The sequence below is a fragment of the Onychostruthus taczanowskii genome, unplaced genomic scaffold (genome assembly GCF_017590055.1).
Source record: "Onychostruthus taczanowskii isolate IOZ18803 unplaced genomic scaffold, ASM1759005v1 scaffold8, whole genome shotgun sequence".
NCBI lineage: Eukaryota > Metazoa > Chordata > Aves > Passeriformes > Passeridae > Onychostruthus > Onychostruthus taczanowskii.
This window is the reverse complement of record NW_024505892.1, coordinates 12,632,636-12,647,275: the sequence shown is the minus strand read 5'-3', so window position 1 is coordinate 12,647,275 and position 14,640 is coordinate 12,632,636. Positions and strand designations below refer to the sequence as shown.

The 14,640-nt window shown below is 35.0% G+C and overlaps 1 protein-coding gene across 3 annotated transcripts in view; it reads right to left on the bottom strand.

Annotated features, from left to right (window-relative positions):
• Positions 1–14,640, bottom strand: part of SCAF8 (SR-related CTD associated factor 8) — a 151,025-nt gene that overhangs the window by 110,626 nt on the left and 25,759 nt on the right. For all 3 annotated transcript variants that reach the window (XM_041423963.1, XM_041423962.1, XM_041423961.1), the window contains exons 5-12: positions 12,331–12,487; positions 11,074–11,204; positions 8,070–8,246; positions 4,483–4,562; positions 3,956–4,073; positions 1,052–1,183; positions 819–931; positions 141–334 (exon numbers count right to left, since the gene is read on the bottom strand). In XM_041423963.1, coding sequence (XP_041279897.1) covers positions 141–334; positions 819–931; positions 1,052–1,183; positions 3,956–4,073; positions 4,483–4,562; positions 8,070–8,246; positions 11,074–11,204; positions 12,331–12,487 — 1,102 coding nt within the window. The remainder of the gene's footprint in view (positions 1–140; positions 335–818; positions 932–1,051; positions 1,184–3,955; positions 4,074–4,482; positions 4,563–8,069; positions 8,247–11,073; positions 11,205–12,330; positions 12,488–14,640) is intronic.

Here is a 14,640-nt window from a genome sequence, read left to right as displayed (position 1 = left end):
GTACCTAAGCTGCAAGAAATATCAGAAATTAAACTTATAAATGTATAAGTAGTCAAGATAAATCTTGTTCTTTCAATGAAAGCAGAGCCTTTTTTCCATTTAATCCTCCATTATTAAAGCACTAGGCAGGTGCTACATACCGCTTAGTGTTTTTGATCGTATAGGAGGCAATCCCTTTTTCTGACGCTCTTTTTCCCTTTCCCTAGCCCTTCTTTCACTGGAGTATGACCGAGATGACTTTCTCTTCCTTTCTCTTGATCTTGAGCGTGAACGTTTTCTGTGTTTCCGCTTACGAGAACCAGATCGTGATCTAGACCTTCGTTTTCTTGGTGACCTACAAAATACTTAATTTTAGTATGCTGAGTTAAAAAAAATACTCTCACTTAGTTGTCTTTTAACTATAAACTTAAGGCACTACAGAGATATTTCCATTATATTCACTAGAACTACTTCAGGAAATAAACTTAATGCCATTTGGGTGAGGAACAGAATGTACACCTTAAAACAAAACACATTCAAAATGTTCTGTATCTACAGTACCTAATTGTCTGGTACAGAAAGCCTGTCCAGCTGGCTAGTGTTAGCTATTTCTGTAACCTGAATAGGTTTTAAAAAATTTCAGTTAAATCATCCACATGGCAAATGAACTGTCATACCAAAAGTCTGCATCTAACACACAAATATTTAATGAACTTGTCTTTTCATTGCCAAAACTGCTTATGACAATTTTGGAAAATACAGAATTAAGACTGACAATCACAAATTGCAACTGTTTTTCAGAAAAGCTTCCTTTACTTAATACAAGATAATTACAAAACCTTGAACGAGATCTTGAACGAGTTCTTGATCTTGAACGAACAGCTGATTTCTTTTCTTCTTGTTCAAAAATCTCTTCTTCAGCAATATCCTGACCTTCATCTATATCCATGTCCTGAGATCAGACATAAAAGATGTTCAATAACACTTAATAAATTTACTCACAATACATATGACTTGGAATCATGTTAGTTTGTGTTTTCAATTTCTATAATAAAATTTTAAATAGTTTTACCTGCTGTTGAATATCCATGGAATCATCTACATTTGCTTCCACTTCTAAAAACTGTTGTTGACTACTCCCTTGTGATGGTGACGCAGAGTGCTCTGAACCAAAATTTCCTTCTTGATTCTCCTCAGGGCTTGCCTAAATAACAGTTAATAATATACCATAAAGCCCCTTGCAATTACAAATGTAATATTATACAAAAATAATATTCCCATTTCTCATTAATATGAGAGCCGAACTGGATATCAATACATTAATTCCTTTTTTATGGTATCATCCTTAAACATAAAACTTCAAAATAATTAATATTTCTGATTACAAAAGATTAGCATCTATTTGCTAAATAACAAAACTACAGTATACACAGTACACAATTCACTGCTTCAAAACATAAATTCACAGGACAAATGTAGCCATATGTACAGTGACGTTGAAAGACACCCACTTGTCCCCTATGCATGTGCATTAATAAATGTTGATACTAACACAATAAAAATATTTCCAATACCAATTGAACTAGTTAAAAAATTTACACTAGCCAGAACTTTTTAACAGTGAATGATTTCAGACAAGCAATTACTGAAAAGTAAGAGAGGAGGCTACGTCATTTGTGTCAACATGGCAATTTCAAGAGATCTAACAAAAGAAGCAGTTCTGAAAAAAACCCCAAAATTAATGAATGTGGAATACTCAAAGTGTTAACGATTTGCTAGAGAAAAGGCTATAACAGCCTTTGCTTGCCTGAAAGTACAGATTTAGAAAAAATATCTCTAAGGTACAAGATAATTCAAGAACTAGAACAAATGAAATTAAAATTTTCAGAAATCATATGAGTACAATTTAGAAAAGCAATTTAAAATCTACAATCCATTAGTGCAGGTAAACATTTCAGTGATCCTCACTATATTTTAACTTTTAATTAAACAAATGCTACATGTTCTATCTGCCCAGAGAATTACAGGAATTTAGCAGAGTGACTAGAAGTAACAATTTTATCTTTCTATTTTTTAAACATCTTATAACAAATTTGTAGAAAATATTCTACTATAATTCAGTTAATTTATTTGCCTTGTGACAGAATGTTTTGTCTCATTTTCCTTGTATGCAATTATTCTTCAACCATCTGTTTCTTGGTATCAATGCCTACAATTCTTGTTGCTCCTTCTGTTTTTATCTTCTGTCCTCTCCTCCCTTTCCCTTTGCTCCTCATCAGATCCCTAATATTTTTGTTTTGTGCTTCATCTTTCCTTCTCTTTCCCTTTGATCTTTCCCAATGAAACTTACACATGGAATTAAAGAAAACATTACCCATAACATACTGCAGTCACTACAACGTAGTTCCAGCAGCAGTTTGTATCTTTTAGCTGTTATCAAAGTGAAAAAAAAAACGTTCTCTCCATACTGACTAGACAAGAAGATTGGATCTGAAGGGAAAATTCTTCAGGTCTTGTAATAGAAAATTAAATAGGAACGGGAGAGTCAAGTAAATATTCTACTCATAAATATACTGTAAACTTTGATTTTGCCGATTTTACAATAAGGTAGGCATTCAGTATTTTTGTTTTCAAATCAGACAGAAACTTTTTGATATGACACATCAAGAGCTCCTCAAACAGATCATTCCTCATTGCTTTATTCCTTTACAACGTTTTTAGTATTTAGAAACAGAAATAGCTAGATATTCACCAAGAGCCAAAACTATTTAGTCTGTAGCTATGCTGTATATTCTTTTCCATTTACTACACTTAAATGAGAAATGAAAATAAACCAGTAAAATAAAGCAGTAAAGAAACAGTATCTAGCAAAAATTAAATTCATAGTCAGAAGTTCAAAGCTTAAATGGCATTCTTGATTGGAAGCTGAGCCACTTCACTCAGGCAGTGAAACAGATTGTTCAGGGAGGTAGTGGGGTCACCACCCCTGGGGATGTTTAGGAGGTATCTGGATCTGGGCTGGGTGATGTGGTTCAGCGGTGACAGTGGCAGTGCTGGTTGACGGCTGGACTTGATGATTTTAAGTCCCTTCCTACCCTGACTACTCAATGGTTCTAGAAGTTGGCCTTTGCACAGGTTGAACTAAAGTCTCCAAGAGATGTTTGTTACGTTTGTGATCCCTTGTCTTTTCTTTCAACCTGAGATTTCTATTTTCCTGTGAAACCAGATCCAAATACTCCACACGAAATCCATTTCATACCTGGCCAAGATCAAGACAAAACACTTTGTTTGTTTTAGTTTTGTTTTTTTTTTAATGGGATCAGGAGGGGAAAAGAACATTTTAAGTACAGAGGACTAATGTCAGTAGAAATAAGCCAAGTTACTTCAGCGTAGAGAGGACACAATTCATATAGTTAAGAGGAACCTTGGGTTATCTCAAGCACCAGTTCTTAATGAATAATTTCTCAGGAAATATGTGATTATACTTTAGCTCAGAATCTATACTTCAGATTCTTCAACAGAATTATTTCATCAATTACTAGTCAAGACATAAAACCTGGGGAAATTAAAGCTACCCACAGTCTCTATTCTGTATGTGTCCTCCCCTCAGAGACAGGAGCATAATCACTTTATTGCTCACCTTATTCCTTCTGTGAGCATGGGAAAGCTTTTTTTTCCCCATGTAAAGAGCTGAACAGCCAAGCACAGTCACGTCTAACTCACCTAATGAGTACTCTTTCCTAAGAGAAGCAACATGTACTCCCCACACATTTGGTTGTGGGGTTTTTTCTGCTTTAAGCACTTTTTTCCACCTACCCCACTTACTCTGCAAGCCTCTGTTACATGGTCAGCTAGCGATAAAGACTTTAATTATAGAAAACTGTCAGTAACAACACAATTTTTTGTCCTGGAGTATGCTTTTTTTAATCAGAGGAGAACATATATTACTACAATAGCCACAAGATGGAGTTCTTACCTTTTGAGGCTGCTGCTGCTCCAGAAGCTGCTGTCTGAGATGTTCTAAATTTTGCTGCTGTAGCTGTTCAGCTAGTTGGTGAAAAAGTGAGTTGTTCACAGATTCTGGTACTAATGGCCTAAAATTAAATAACTTAAATTAAAAAAAAAATCCTACAGTTTTTCTGTTCATTTAAACAGTTAGTAAATAGGCCTTCATAACTGGGTTTCCAGTTTAACCAAAATGTAAAATAATGAGGACAATGGAGCTAGTTCCACCTTCAAGTATCATCACTATTCCATGAACTGTATAAATATTTAAACTATAAAAAGCAAAGAACATGCTAACTTTATCCTAAAGTTAGAAAATATTCCGGACCACAGACTTATAGTAGAATGTGTTTGTTAATTTAGAAAACTGTAATTTCTCTTCCTACAGTTTTAGTATACTTATGCTCTGAAATAAGTATTTTCCTTACTTAATCCTAATTTTCAACCAGCATCAGGCAAATTTTAGCATTTTCCATAAGAAACATAGCTTAGTCTTACAATTGGGAAGAGGGAGTTTCCTTTTTAGGCTCTTCATTTTGTTCAGATTCTTCCCCAAAGTCAAACCTGTCCATCAGCTTCTAGGAGAAAACAAAATAAGCATTACTGACATTACTCCTTATGTCCCTTTAGGTATATTTCCTTTTCATTAGAAAGATGCTCTTATTTCTCAACCAAAAAATTGGCAAATAACCTGAATAGAAAATTAAGTGTCATACTGCTGTTGTTACCGAACTCTTGACTGCATCAAATCTTGGCCCAATTTTCCTGAGCTCTGGTGCAACAAGTACAACCACATGTTCTTTTCCACAGTAACTAAGAACTACTTTGGAGTAAAGCCTAAATCAAGATTAATTTTAGGTAATGGTACCTTTAATTAGAAGAAATTACTACGAAGAGGCCAACTACTCAATCCTTTGGTAATCATCAAACTGCTCTGCTCATATCAAGAGAAGACCTACAGCTTGATTACTTCACAAAGAATGACTTTATTTTCACACACACATGTCATTTAGACAACCTGAATTCCTTCAAATATACTGCTCCTTGGAAACAACTTCTCACATAGTCTGCAAAAAAAATCAAAGCAAGCAGTTATCATGTAAGAGGATTAATCCTTCTAATGGATAAGAAGAAAGGTATCTGATGAGGAGAAAAACTTGGATAAACTTCCGGTGTTATCTGTGAAGATGTCTACACTGCAGTTTCTGCTTAAGTAAAAAAGTTTGTCTATTAATTTTAAAAAGTTCAGAAGTATTTTAACAGCACCTTACTTTCTTGAAGAGGAAATCTAACGAACAAGCATAAAGAAATACAACAGATGTTATTTGTCAGTGAGATTGCCTTTTTCACTATTTAATGAAAGAACCATGCTATTAAAGCCATGTCCATGCATCTTTACACACCTTGGAAGTTTTCTGAAAAGCAGAGCTAATGCTATACCACCATAACTTCCTCTCAAACCTTAATCTCAGAAGAAAAAAACCAAGAGGATGAGAACGTATGGTAGTAATTTTGAAATACGAAGGCAAAAACATCTTCAGCACAAAGCCACAATGATTCAGTACCCCATTTTCTTTCTCAGGATGCTCTATTTACTCTCAATTACTGGAGTCCAGCAAGAAGAACAAAGCATAAGCTGACTAGAAGATGGATCAATCACTGATCAATCAAGAATTTTTAGAACCACTTTTCCCAATATAATATTTATGAGAAAGCAGGACTGAATATGTCTCTGAGAAAACTCAGTAGAGACACAGACCATCAAGCTTATGTGAGATGGGATGCTAAAACCCAGAACAACTTTCACCAAATATATCTAATCAATTTACAGCAAGGTGACCACCTTTTTTGTTTGTATTGTTACAATATTTTCCAGTGAAACACTTATAAAATGCTGCTGCTCTGAAAAAAATTGTGCATTTCAGAAAAACAACCTGAAACTTAAAATACTATTAATCATCATGTATCTTCCATCATGACAAAGTAGGAGAGAAAATAATAGAATATGTACTGTTTATACGGCTGAGAAAATACATAAACAGAAATTAGTCACCAGCTCATGACAAACAAAACAAACATTTAGATTAACCATGGCCAGAGAAAAGAGATTTTTCAGCCCAAGCAGGTAAATGTGCAGCATGATTTTTGTTTACATTTGGTTTAAGTAACGTTGTACATACTGAAGCAAAAATTCTGAACTGAAAGAACTTGATGTTTACATAGTTTGTAGAAGAATACTCTTTACAGTGAAGTAATAGAAATTAAACCAAATTAAATACTAGGATACCAAGTTTAATGTTACACACACACACATATAAAAGCGGCAGAACCTTCCCTTATGCTACATATGTTACTTTAATTATGTAAGAAGAAAATGTGTTCAGAAAAAGGAACAGAAAGGAATAAAGACATGAAAAAAGGTTTTTATTAGAAATGAAACTAATTTTTTCAAAAGAATCAGGATATTCTCTTTGGAAATTAAAATAAAAGGAGTAGGGTAAATGCATAGGTAATTTTTTACTGTAATACAAGTATTTGGTTCCATAGCAAGATCAGAAAACATGCACATTTAATGTTGCCAAAAGAATTTTTCACATAATGCAGATTAATTTGCACACTTAAGTAACACAAGACACTACAGGCTGAAGAGATTGAAAACAAAGGACTGGAAGAACTGCCAAATAGGTTTTTTTCTAAAAAAGATGGATACTTATGCATCCCTCAAAATTATTTTCTTGCACTATTTATTATTTGTTATCCAATTCACAAACATGATGTCATGGAATGAAAACTATGCTTCACAGTTTCCTTTGGATCATAATCCTAATAAGCGCTGAGGTTTTTTTCCATAAAAGCTGCCCTTTCTTTTACGGCTGTATACAAACATCTCATCAGGATGTGAATTCCTTCAATTTGCTTCAATTTAAGTTGTCCAAAATTCAAGACACCCACACCTACAAATAAACCAATCCATGGAAATGCTGGAATTCAAGTCTGTAGAATAATGCCGTACTATAAAATACTTTCTGTACGTAAATATTACAGCAGTCCCTATTAACTGATGCATTCAATGCCTGGGATTACACCCTTCTCAAACTGATGTTACAGCTGTGGTACAGCAGAGTACAGGCCATTCTTTTCCTGACTTATTTTTACAGCTGCATTACTTTCAATAGAAAGAGATTATCTGAGTGAAAATAAGTAAGGGTTTTTTGCTTCTTCAACTTCCTTATTCTTACTATTCATTCCAGGACAATCCTGCAGAGATTATGTACACACAAACTATTTCTTCCAAAGACAAAAGAACAATGCTTATGTATTTCTTTCTTTAGTTAGTTAATTATAATTCTTTGAGCAGAAGTTCTTAATTTTCTTTATTATAGGTATTACATTACTATGAGTGCAATTGCCTGCATGGTTGTTGCTACCTGGCATGCAATAATATTAGTATTATTAAATTCCTGCATTCTGATTTTCTATCTTGATTTGGGGGGTTTGGGCTCTTTTTTTGGGGGGAGGGGAGGGAGCGGGTGGGTTGGTGGTGTTTGGTTTTTTGTTTGGTTAGTTTTGGGTTGTTTGTAATGAAAGTTTCTTTACCTACAGGTTTATTTATTCACTTACATCACTTTGTGGCTAAGATTAAAGTTTTCTTGGCACATACTTTATAATGCAAGAAAATTACAAATCCAAGTTTTTACTCTTCTGAGAAAACAGTATATATTAATTCCTGCATCTTTCCCGTTTATTACCTTGTAAGAAACAATTCTCATTGCTGTGTTACAAAGGGTGTGGAAACATATGGCTTAACTTTGCTAAATCATAAATCAAATCCGTTACCATATTCAGTAACCTTTGTGGGTCTCTTCCAACTCTAGATATTATACAATGGGCTATTTAGCCCTAAACTCATATAAAACTAGTATTTTCATTTACACTACCGTCTAGACATTGTTTTTTATTTTTAAGTTGTATCACTTTATAGTATATTAATGTATTTTTTAAATGTCCGAAGTCAAACAATAAAATCCAAAAGAATTTCTCACATATATTTAAAAAAAATACTTCTTCAAATTCTATTATTCTACCTTATTAAAAGAGACACTCTGCTCCAGTGGATTAAGTGTGTTAGCAGCAGCAGCTGCAGCTGTGAGCTGTGCTGTGAGGGCCTGTAACTGGACAACGAGACCGGCATCCAGAGCTTGAAGTAGCGAAGGCTGAGGTTTCTGCTGCTGTATCTGCAGTGTCTGTATCAACTGCTGAAGCTAAAAGAGAAAAGATAACAAATACATTGAAGAAGATTTTTTAAAGCAAGAACAAAGTACAAAATAGACTCTTCCCCTTCCACTTAGTAAAAAAAAAAAACTCCCAGGAATGAAGAATCATCTAACCTATGGCTATTATTTTGTCTTTAATTTGTTTTCATTTACAGCAAATTTTGTTCCCACTTACTGGCTAATTTGTTTTCTGGGGCTGATAAGATAGGCAGATGCTTCTTCTTCCTAACTTGCTCTGACAGGTTGCATGATGATGCCAGTCACCACTCAGGATTTCCTGCTTTCTAGTGCTCCCCCTCTTCTGTTTCTCCAGTTTGATTCCTTTTGACCTGAAAAAAATCTGTTAGCCTATTCCAGCTTCCTAAGGGCCCACCTATATTAGGATATTCTGTGCCCTGCAACAGCATATGTACAGAGAAAAGAACTGCACTGTAGCAAGCTCCACTTACAGCAATGCAACCAGTTCACAAGGAGAGCTTGCACCCGTGTCTCTGCACAAGTCACAAGTGAAATCTCATGGTGAAACTCAGGTGTGGGTTGATAGAATGCAATTCTCCTGCTATGGTAACAAAACATCAAAAGCAAATGTACAAACCAATCACTTGGTTTATCTCAATTTCCTTACTTCAAATTCCTATCTGTATATAGTCTATTAGAGAAGCTGTCCTAATGAGGAAATAAAAGGCTTTCTCATGTGGAGATTTATCTGTTGAACAGGGATGCTCCCACAAAATTGTGCAGATTTGCCTTAAGAAAAAATATTAATCCTATTGAAAGATGCTCTCCTAAACCACTGTGGAATTAGAGGAAGTTCTTTGACATTCCTCAAGATAAATCTCTAGAGTCTTATCATCAGATATTTATGTAAAAAAGGTTGAGCAAATTAGGTAGTTCAAACTTGCTGACCTAAGTCCCTAATTAACCTTACCTTCAATATTCCAACCCCTTATAAGTTTCCCCACTAAACTCTTAAAAGATTCAATCCCTCCCTTCTTACTAGGCTCACTAGAAACTTCATAAACTGATTAGGTTGAATTTCTTTTCCATGATGCATCAAAAATGTGAAACCCTTTTTAAAGGTAGTTTTACAGTTACTTTCCGATAATGTGAAACCATTTTCCCTATTCTTTTAAAAACAGTTATATAGATTTCTTATACAGCAGAGCCTCTGAAAAGGCTTCTGAAGAGTTCCCCCCTCACCCCACTTTTTGTCTGATACAGCTGGTCCAGCCTGTGCATTGCTCTCAGTAGGAAGGAATCAAACTGAAGAGGCAGAGATGAAGGCCCTAGAGTGGAAAAATCCTGGGTGGGCACCATTCTTGCTGTTTTCACATTCTTGTTAGTCATATCTTTCTTAGTCAGCCCTCTCTTATGTCTAGACTCTCAATTTACCTGCACACATTCTCACCTATAAAACACAACAGTAGGATTAAATCAAGGTCTTTGGAGCTGGGGAGCCGGGGAGAGGCTGTGGTAGAAGGACTGGTTTGGAGAACAAGAAGAAAAGAGACAGACAGGACGTAAGCAAATATCACAGCTCCTCTACCAATCCTAGACATCTGCATGTACATATTTATTGTGTACCCAGTCTGTCTCTTCTCTTCTGCTTAAGACTATTTTGAGCTAAATATCCAAATGTTATTTATTTGTGATCTGCTGTCTTTAAAATTTTAATTCCCTTCTCATTTTCATTTCTCTCGCTTTTCTTTTTCTATATTCTCTAAGCAACAATCTTTAACATTACCTCACTGACTTTCCACATATTTACCACTCTTATTTCATATCCTTTCCTTTTTTAAAAGCTAGTCCACTATTTTTCCTTCACATTTCTCAAAGTATCCCACAAACTCATTTTGCTTTGCTTTTTGTGACTTTGTTTCTTCCAGTGTAATCAGATAAAAATACTCCCTCCACTTGACTTTTGAACAATTACAGACAACTCTAGCTAGCTAAATACTGTAAAACATTCTCACTAAGTAAAGTTGCCAGAACCACAGCTTTAACTGGCCACTGCTTCTTATTCATATGCGTGAGGATTTTTGTTTAGTATGCCAGCAGGTAGAACAACCTCAGTCCAAATAAAAATCACAATGCCAAAGTTATGCAGGTGCAATAGCTCTAGCACAGCCTGAAAAATGACATACATTTTTACAGAAAGCCAATTGTGTGTGCTTAACTTATGTAACCACACGTTATTAGGATAAGCAGTTTTTGTGATGCTGGACATCAAGACATTTTTGGAGTTGAGCTTTTAAAGACTGAAGAACACAGTAACTTCCAAAATCTTATTTTTGAATGCTGCAAAATAAAATCTATGTTTAGCTGATGGAAAGATAAAAAATGGAATCAATACACAGTACAGTTGCTGAAGAAGTTTGCTCTCATTCTGTAATTCTGTACAATGTTTAGCTCTTCTTCAGGCATCCAACAGAGACATATGCTTTAACTGGCATTCTAATTCATATCTATATCCATGAAATCTTATTGTTGCTCTTGATTTAGTAATCTGCAATAGATCTGTACTTATCATCAATACAGACAAGTATGTATTACAGACCACCTTATCTGAAATCACCTTCTGAGACACTTTATGTCTTCAAAGGTGCTGGCTTTAAACAGGGCTGGCTCCAAAAGGTAACATGGAGTTTTAATTGACCTGGAACTTACTTGTGATGAACAACCTCATGGGAAAGTTAACATGGATACTAGACATAAATATAAGAGTTACACATTAAAGCATTCCTTACCTGTACCTTAAAGACACAAAGTATCAGATTGTCTACAGTGTCTACAGTGTAACTGTCTACAAAATTACCTGTTGGCCTTGAGGACTCTGTAAAATCTGTGCAACAGCAGCAAGGGTGTCTGTGTTAGCAATCTGAGATACCCAAGGATCAGGCAAACTTTGCGCCACATTGGCTGGGGTAACTGGAGTTACAGGTGTACCTAAAAAAGAGAAAAATGAATATGCAAAAATGTCTTACACAGAAAATAAAAACAGTGTTAGAGAAGAAAAAAACCTGCTGTTATTAAACACTGAGAAAGCACATCCATTGAAACTATTTTTCTGACATACATGACAGCACACCAAAATAATACAGACTCGCATCAACATTTCTCAAGTAGCAAAATTACTTAGTGTTAGTAGTTTGGACTAGTGGGACTCTTAACAAAAACACTGATGAAGGCAAAATAAATAGATTTCACACAGTATTCCAAAAGATTCAGTGGAAACTACATATATCAAAAGGTAATTGTTAGCAATCTACTTGTCGGCTAGTCCAAATCTCACTGAACTTGCACTTTATCCCCAGGAAGAGTCTTAAAGATTCTACTAAAAATTTCAACCTGCTGGATTCATGAGGATTGCTTGTTTTACTGTTTTTTTCTCAAGAGAAACGCTGGACTAAATCAGCACTCTGATAGTTTGTTTCATGCCATAAGACAGAAGAATCCTCCATACCCACAAATACTTTTGTATTTATAGCTCATCAGTAGAGGTACACCAATGAACGCTAAATATGACTAGATTACTGTTTTAAAAGTCAATTTGCATCAGAATTTATGACTTGTGAATCCAACAATTTAATGTAGTTGTAGGATATAAAAATAAAAAATACTGAGCCGGAAGATGCAGAAAAGGCACTCCAAGATCTGAAAAACTCACATATTTGCTTTGCCAATGAAAGCTAAGGTGAATTTGTCCAGATCATTCCTTTGCAGCATGGGATCAGCAAAAGGTGGGTTACAAAAGCAGGTGCCAAAAGCCATTCCTATCTGGCCAATTTCCCTTATATCCCAGCATCAAAAGAAAAAACTTTGATGAAGTGAAAAGTTAAAAATTCATTTTCTTGACATCTACCTACATAAGCAAGACAGATGCTCAGAGCACAAAATGATCAAGCCCTCTTTTAAAATAATGTTTTCCTGTTTCCCTGATTTGATGGTGTTTGTAATATACTTCTTTCTAGCATTCATCTGAGTGAGATATTTCAGCATGTTAACAGGCAACATACCAAAGCTGACAGAAGTGTTTTGATTCAAAGTATGACTTCCATCTGGCTTTGTTTACCTGGCGTATTGTTGCTCATAGCAGCTGTAGTGCTGGGCAAGACAGGGGTCACAACGGGAGGAGGAATTCCTGCTGCCATATCCAAGAGAGGCTGAATAATTTCACTCTTGAACACATTATTCTTCTGCCATAAATTTAGCACTCTAACAATTTTACTCTAAAATGAAGAAAAGACAGCAAAATATCTGAGTCATGCTTATTTTTCTTGTTATTGATTATGGAATTCTTAGCTAGCAAATTTAATCTGTCTAGACTGAAGGACCGTTAGGTTTGCAAACAGTAGGAACAGTTATACTGGGTCACACCAAAGACGTCTTAACTATGAACCTGAGACTGAGCCTAGGCAACAGCAAAGAGCTACTACACACAGGTGACGATGTTCTCTCAACCAAAAATGCGCCTTTAGTTTTGCAAGATGACATGGAAGGAAAATTATTTTAAGGAAGCATTTTAAAGCATTACAAATAATTAAAATAATGAATTATTAGTCTGCTAATTTTTTATACTTAACATATCTAAATGCAATTCCGTCCTGCCTGTGAACCAAAATAATTTAAGCGCATTGAAAAATGGACATATACTATTAAGAGTCCTAAATATTTTTATTAGAAAAGCAGCTTCATATTTTGCAAGCTCTCTTGACGAAGTGAAGAATTTAAAAGTTTAAACTCAAACACAATTACCTGCCTATTGAAAATACATAGCAATATTAAAAAAGATGAATCATGGGGAAGAAAAAATCCCCAAAATTAAGACTTCATACAATTCCATTAGCTGTAACTCGTTGTTCAGCTTACATTTCTATTACATTTTTTTTCTATTACAACAAAAGCATTCTATTACATCACAAACTGATCATCATTCTGATCTGCTTCCTAAGCAGATCTTTAGAAAAAAGTTATCTTTTTTTCAGTAAGTTTAACTTCCACCAAAAGGAAAGACTTTGCTTTATTTTGGGGGAAAAAAATCAGTTGCATTACAAAGAGCAGGAAATTCCTCATAGGATCTGGCATTTGCTGTCACAAAGGTGGTTTAATTACTTGAGTTCTATGAAACAAGAACATAGGACGCTTAGCCACAGTGTTCAAAGCAAAGGAAAAGAAGTCTGTTTGTCCAGAACTACAAGAGGATCCTTAACTATAATAGAGAAGTGCTGAATTTTCACTGCATGGAAGATGCAATTTAGAGTTCCCTTAAAGAAATCCCTGAAAGTGTACACTCAGCATTTCGGTATCTGAGCTCTTCTTCTTTAAAGTCTGTATTATAAGCAGTCCTTGTCAAGTCCATCAGAGACTCTAACTTCCCTCATCTCTCCAGAACAGCAATATAAAACTGTTTCTGTGGCTCCATATCTACCCACACCTTGCACTTTCTCTGGGCCAGACAAAGGAATCAGTGAGGTGTTTTTGTTGTTACTTTAAATGAAATGTTACTGCATTTCTGTTTGATTTAAAAACAAGTTCTACATTTGCTTGTATAAAGATAACTGCTGTGTTTCTCCATTATGCCTTTCAATCAGATCAAACATCAAAATGTTACAAACCAGGTACATATCTTGGTCTCTGATAGCTCATTTTTTTTGCTAGGCAATGCATAGGATATCTACTTTCGCAACACAAAGATCCTCCTACAATACTGAATCCATATGCAGCACAGCAGCAGGACTTAGGATTGAAAAGTACAGTTTTAAACTGAGGTGAAAAATATCCTAGAAATGAACCTGACAGGACTTTTGTGGACCCTAAACAGAGTAGGTTTTACTCTCTCTTCACATCAAACACCTCTAATGCAATAAATTAATTGCCATGCATTGAAATATCTTAGGCAAATAGTGAAATTTCTTAGCCTACAATAAATTTATTATATATTTGTTAAACTAGACACAAACTGAGTACTTGCATCCATCCTTGTTCCAATCTCTCCTTCAGTACATCAGGGTTTTTCTGTATTAGTACATTTCCCAAAGTAGCAAGCTAAATGAGTTTACAAAACACACTAAAAAATAGAAGTTAAAAAATCATGCCTATTTATAAAAAAAAAAAGTCACAGTAAAACACTGTATAATTGAAGCAGCACAAGTTAATCACACAGATAACCTAAAACCCGATTTGAAAAATGTCATTTAACTTAAATAACCTGTTCAGCAACACCTCAGAACTCAGTTGCAGAAGAGAAGACAGACATCCTTAGCAAAGTTTATCCAACCAAGCAAAATTTCCAGTTCCTGACACATTTTCCTGTAGCGGTCTTAACTACTCTAAAAAGGCAGGAATCCTAAGATAACACAATGGCTGAATGTGCCTTAATCAC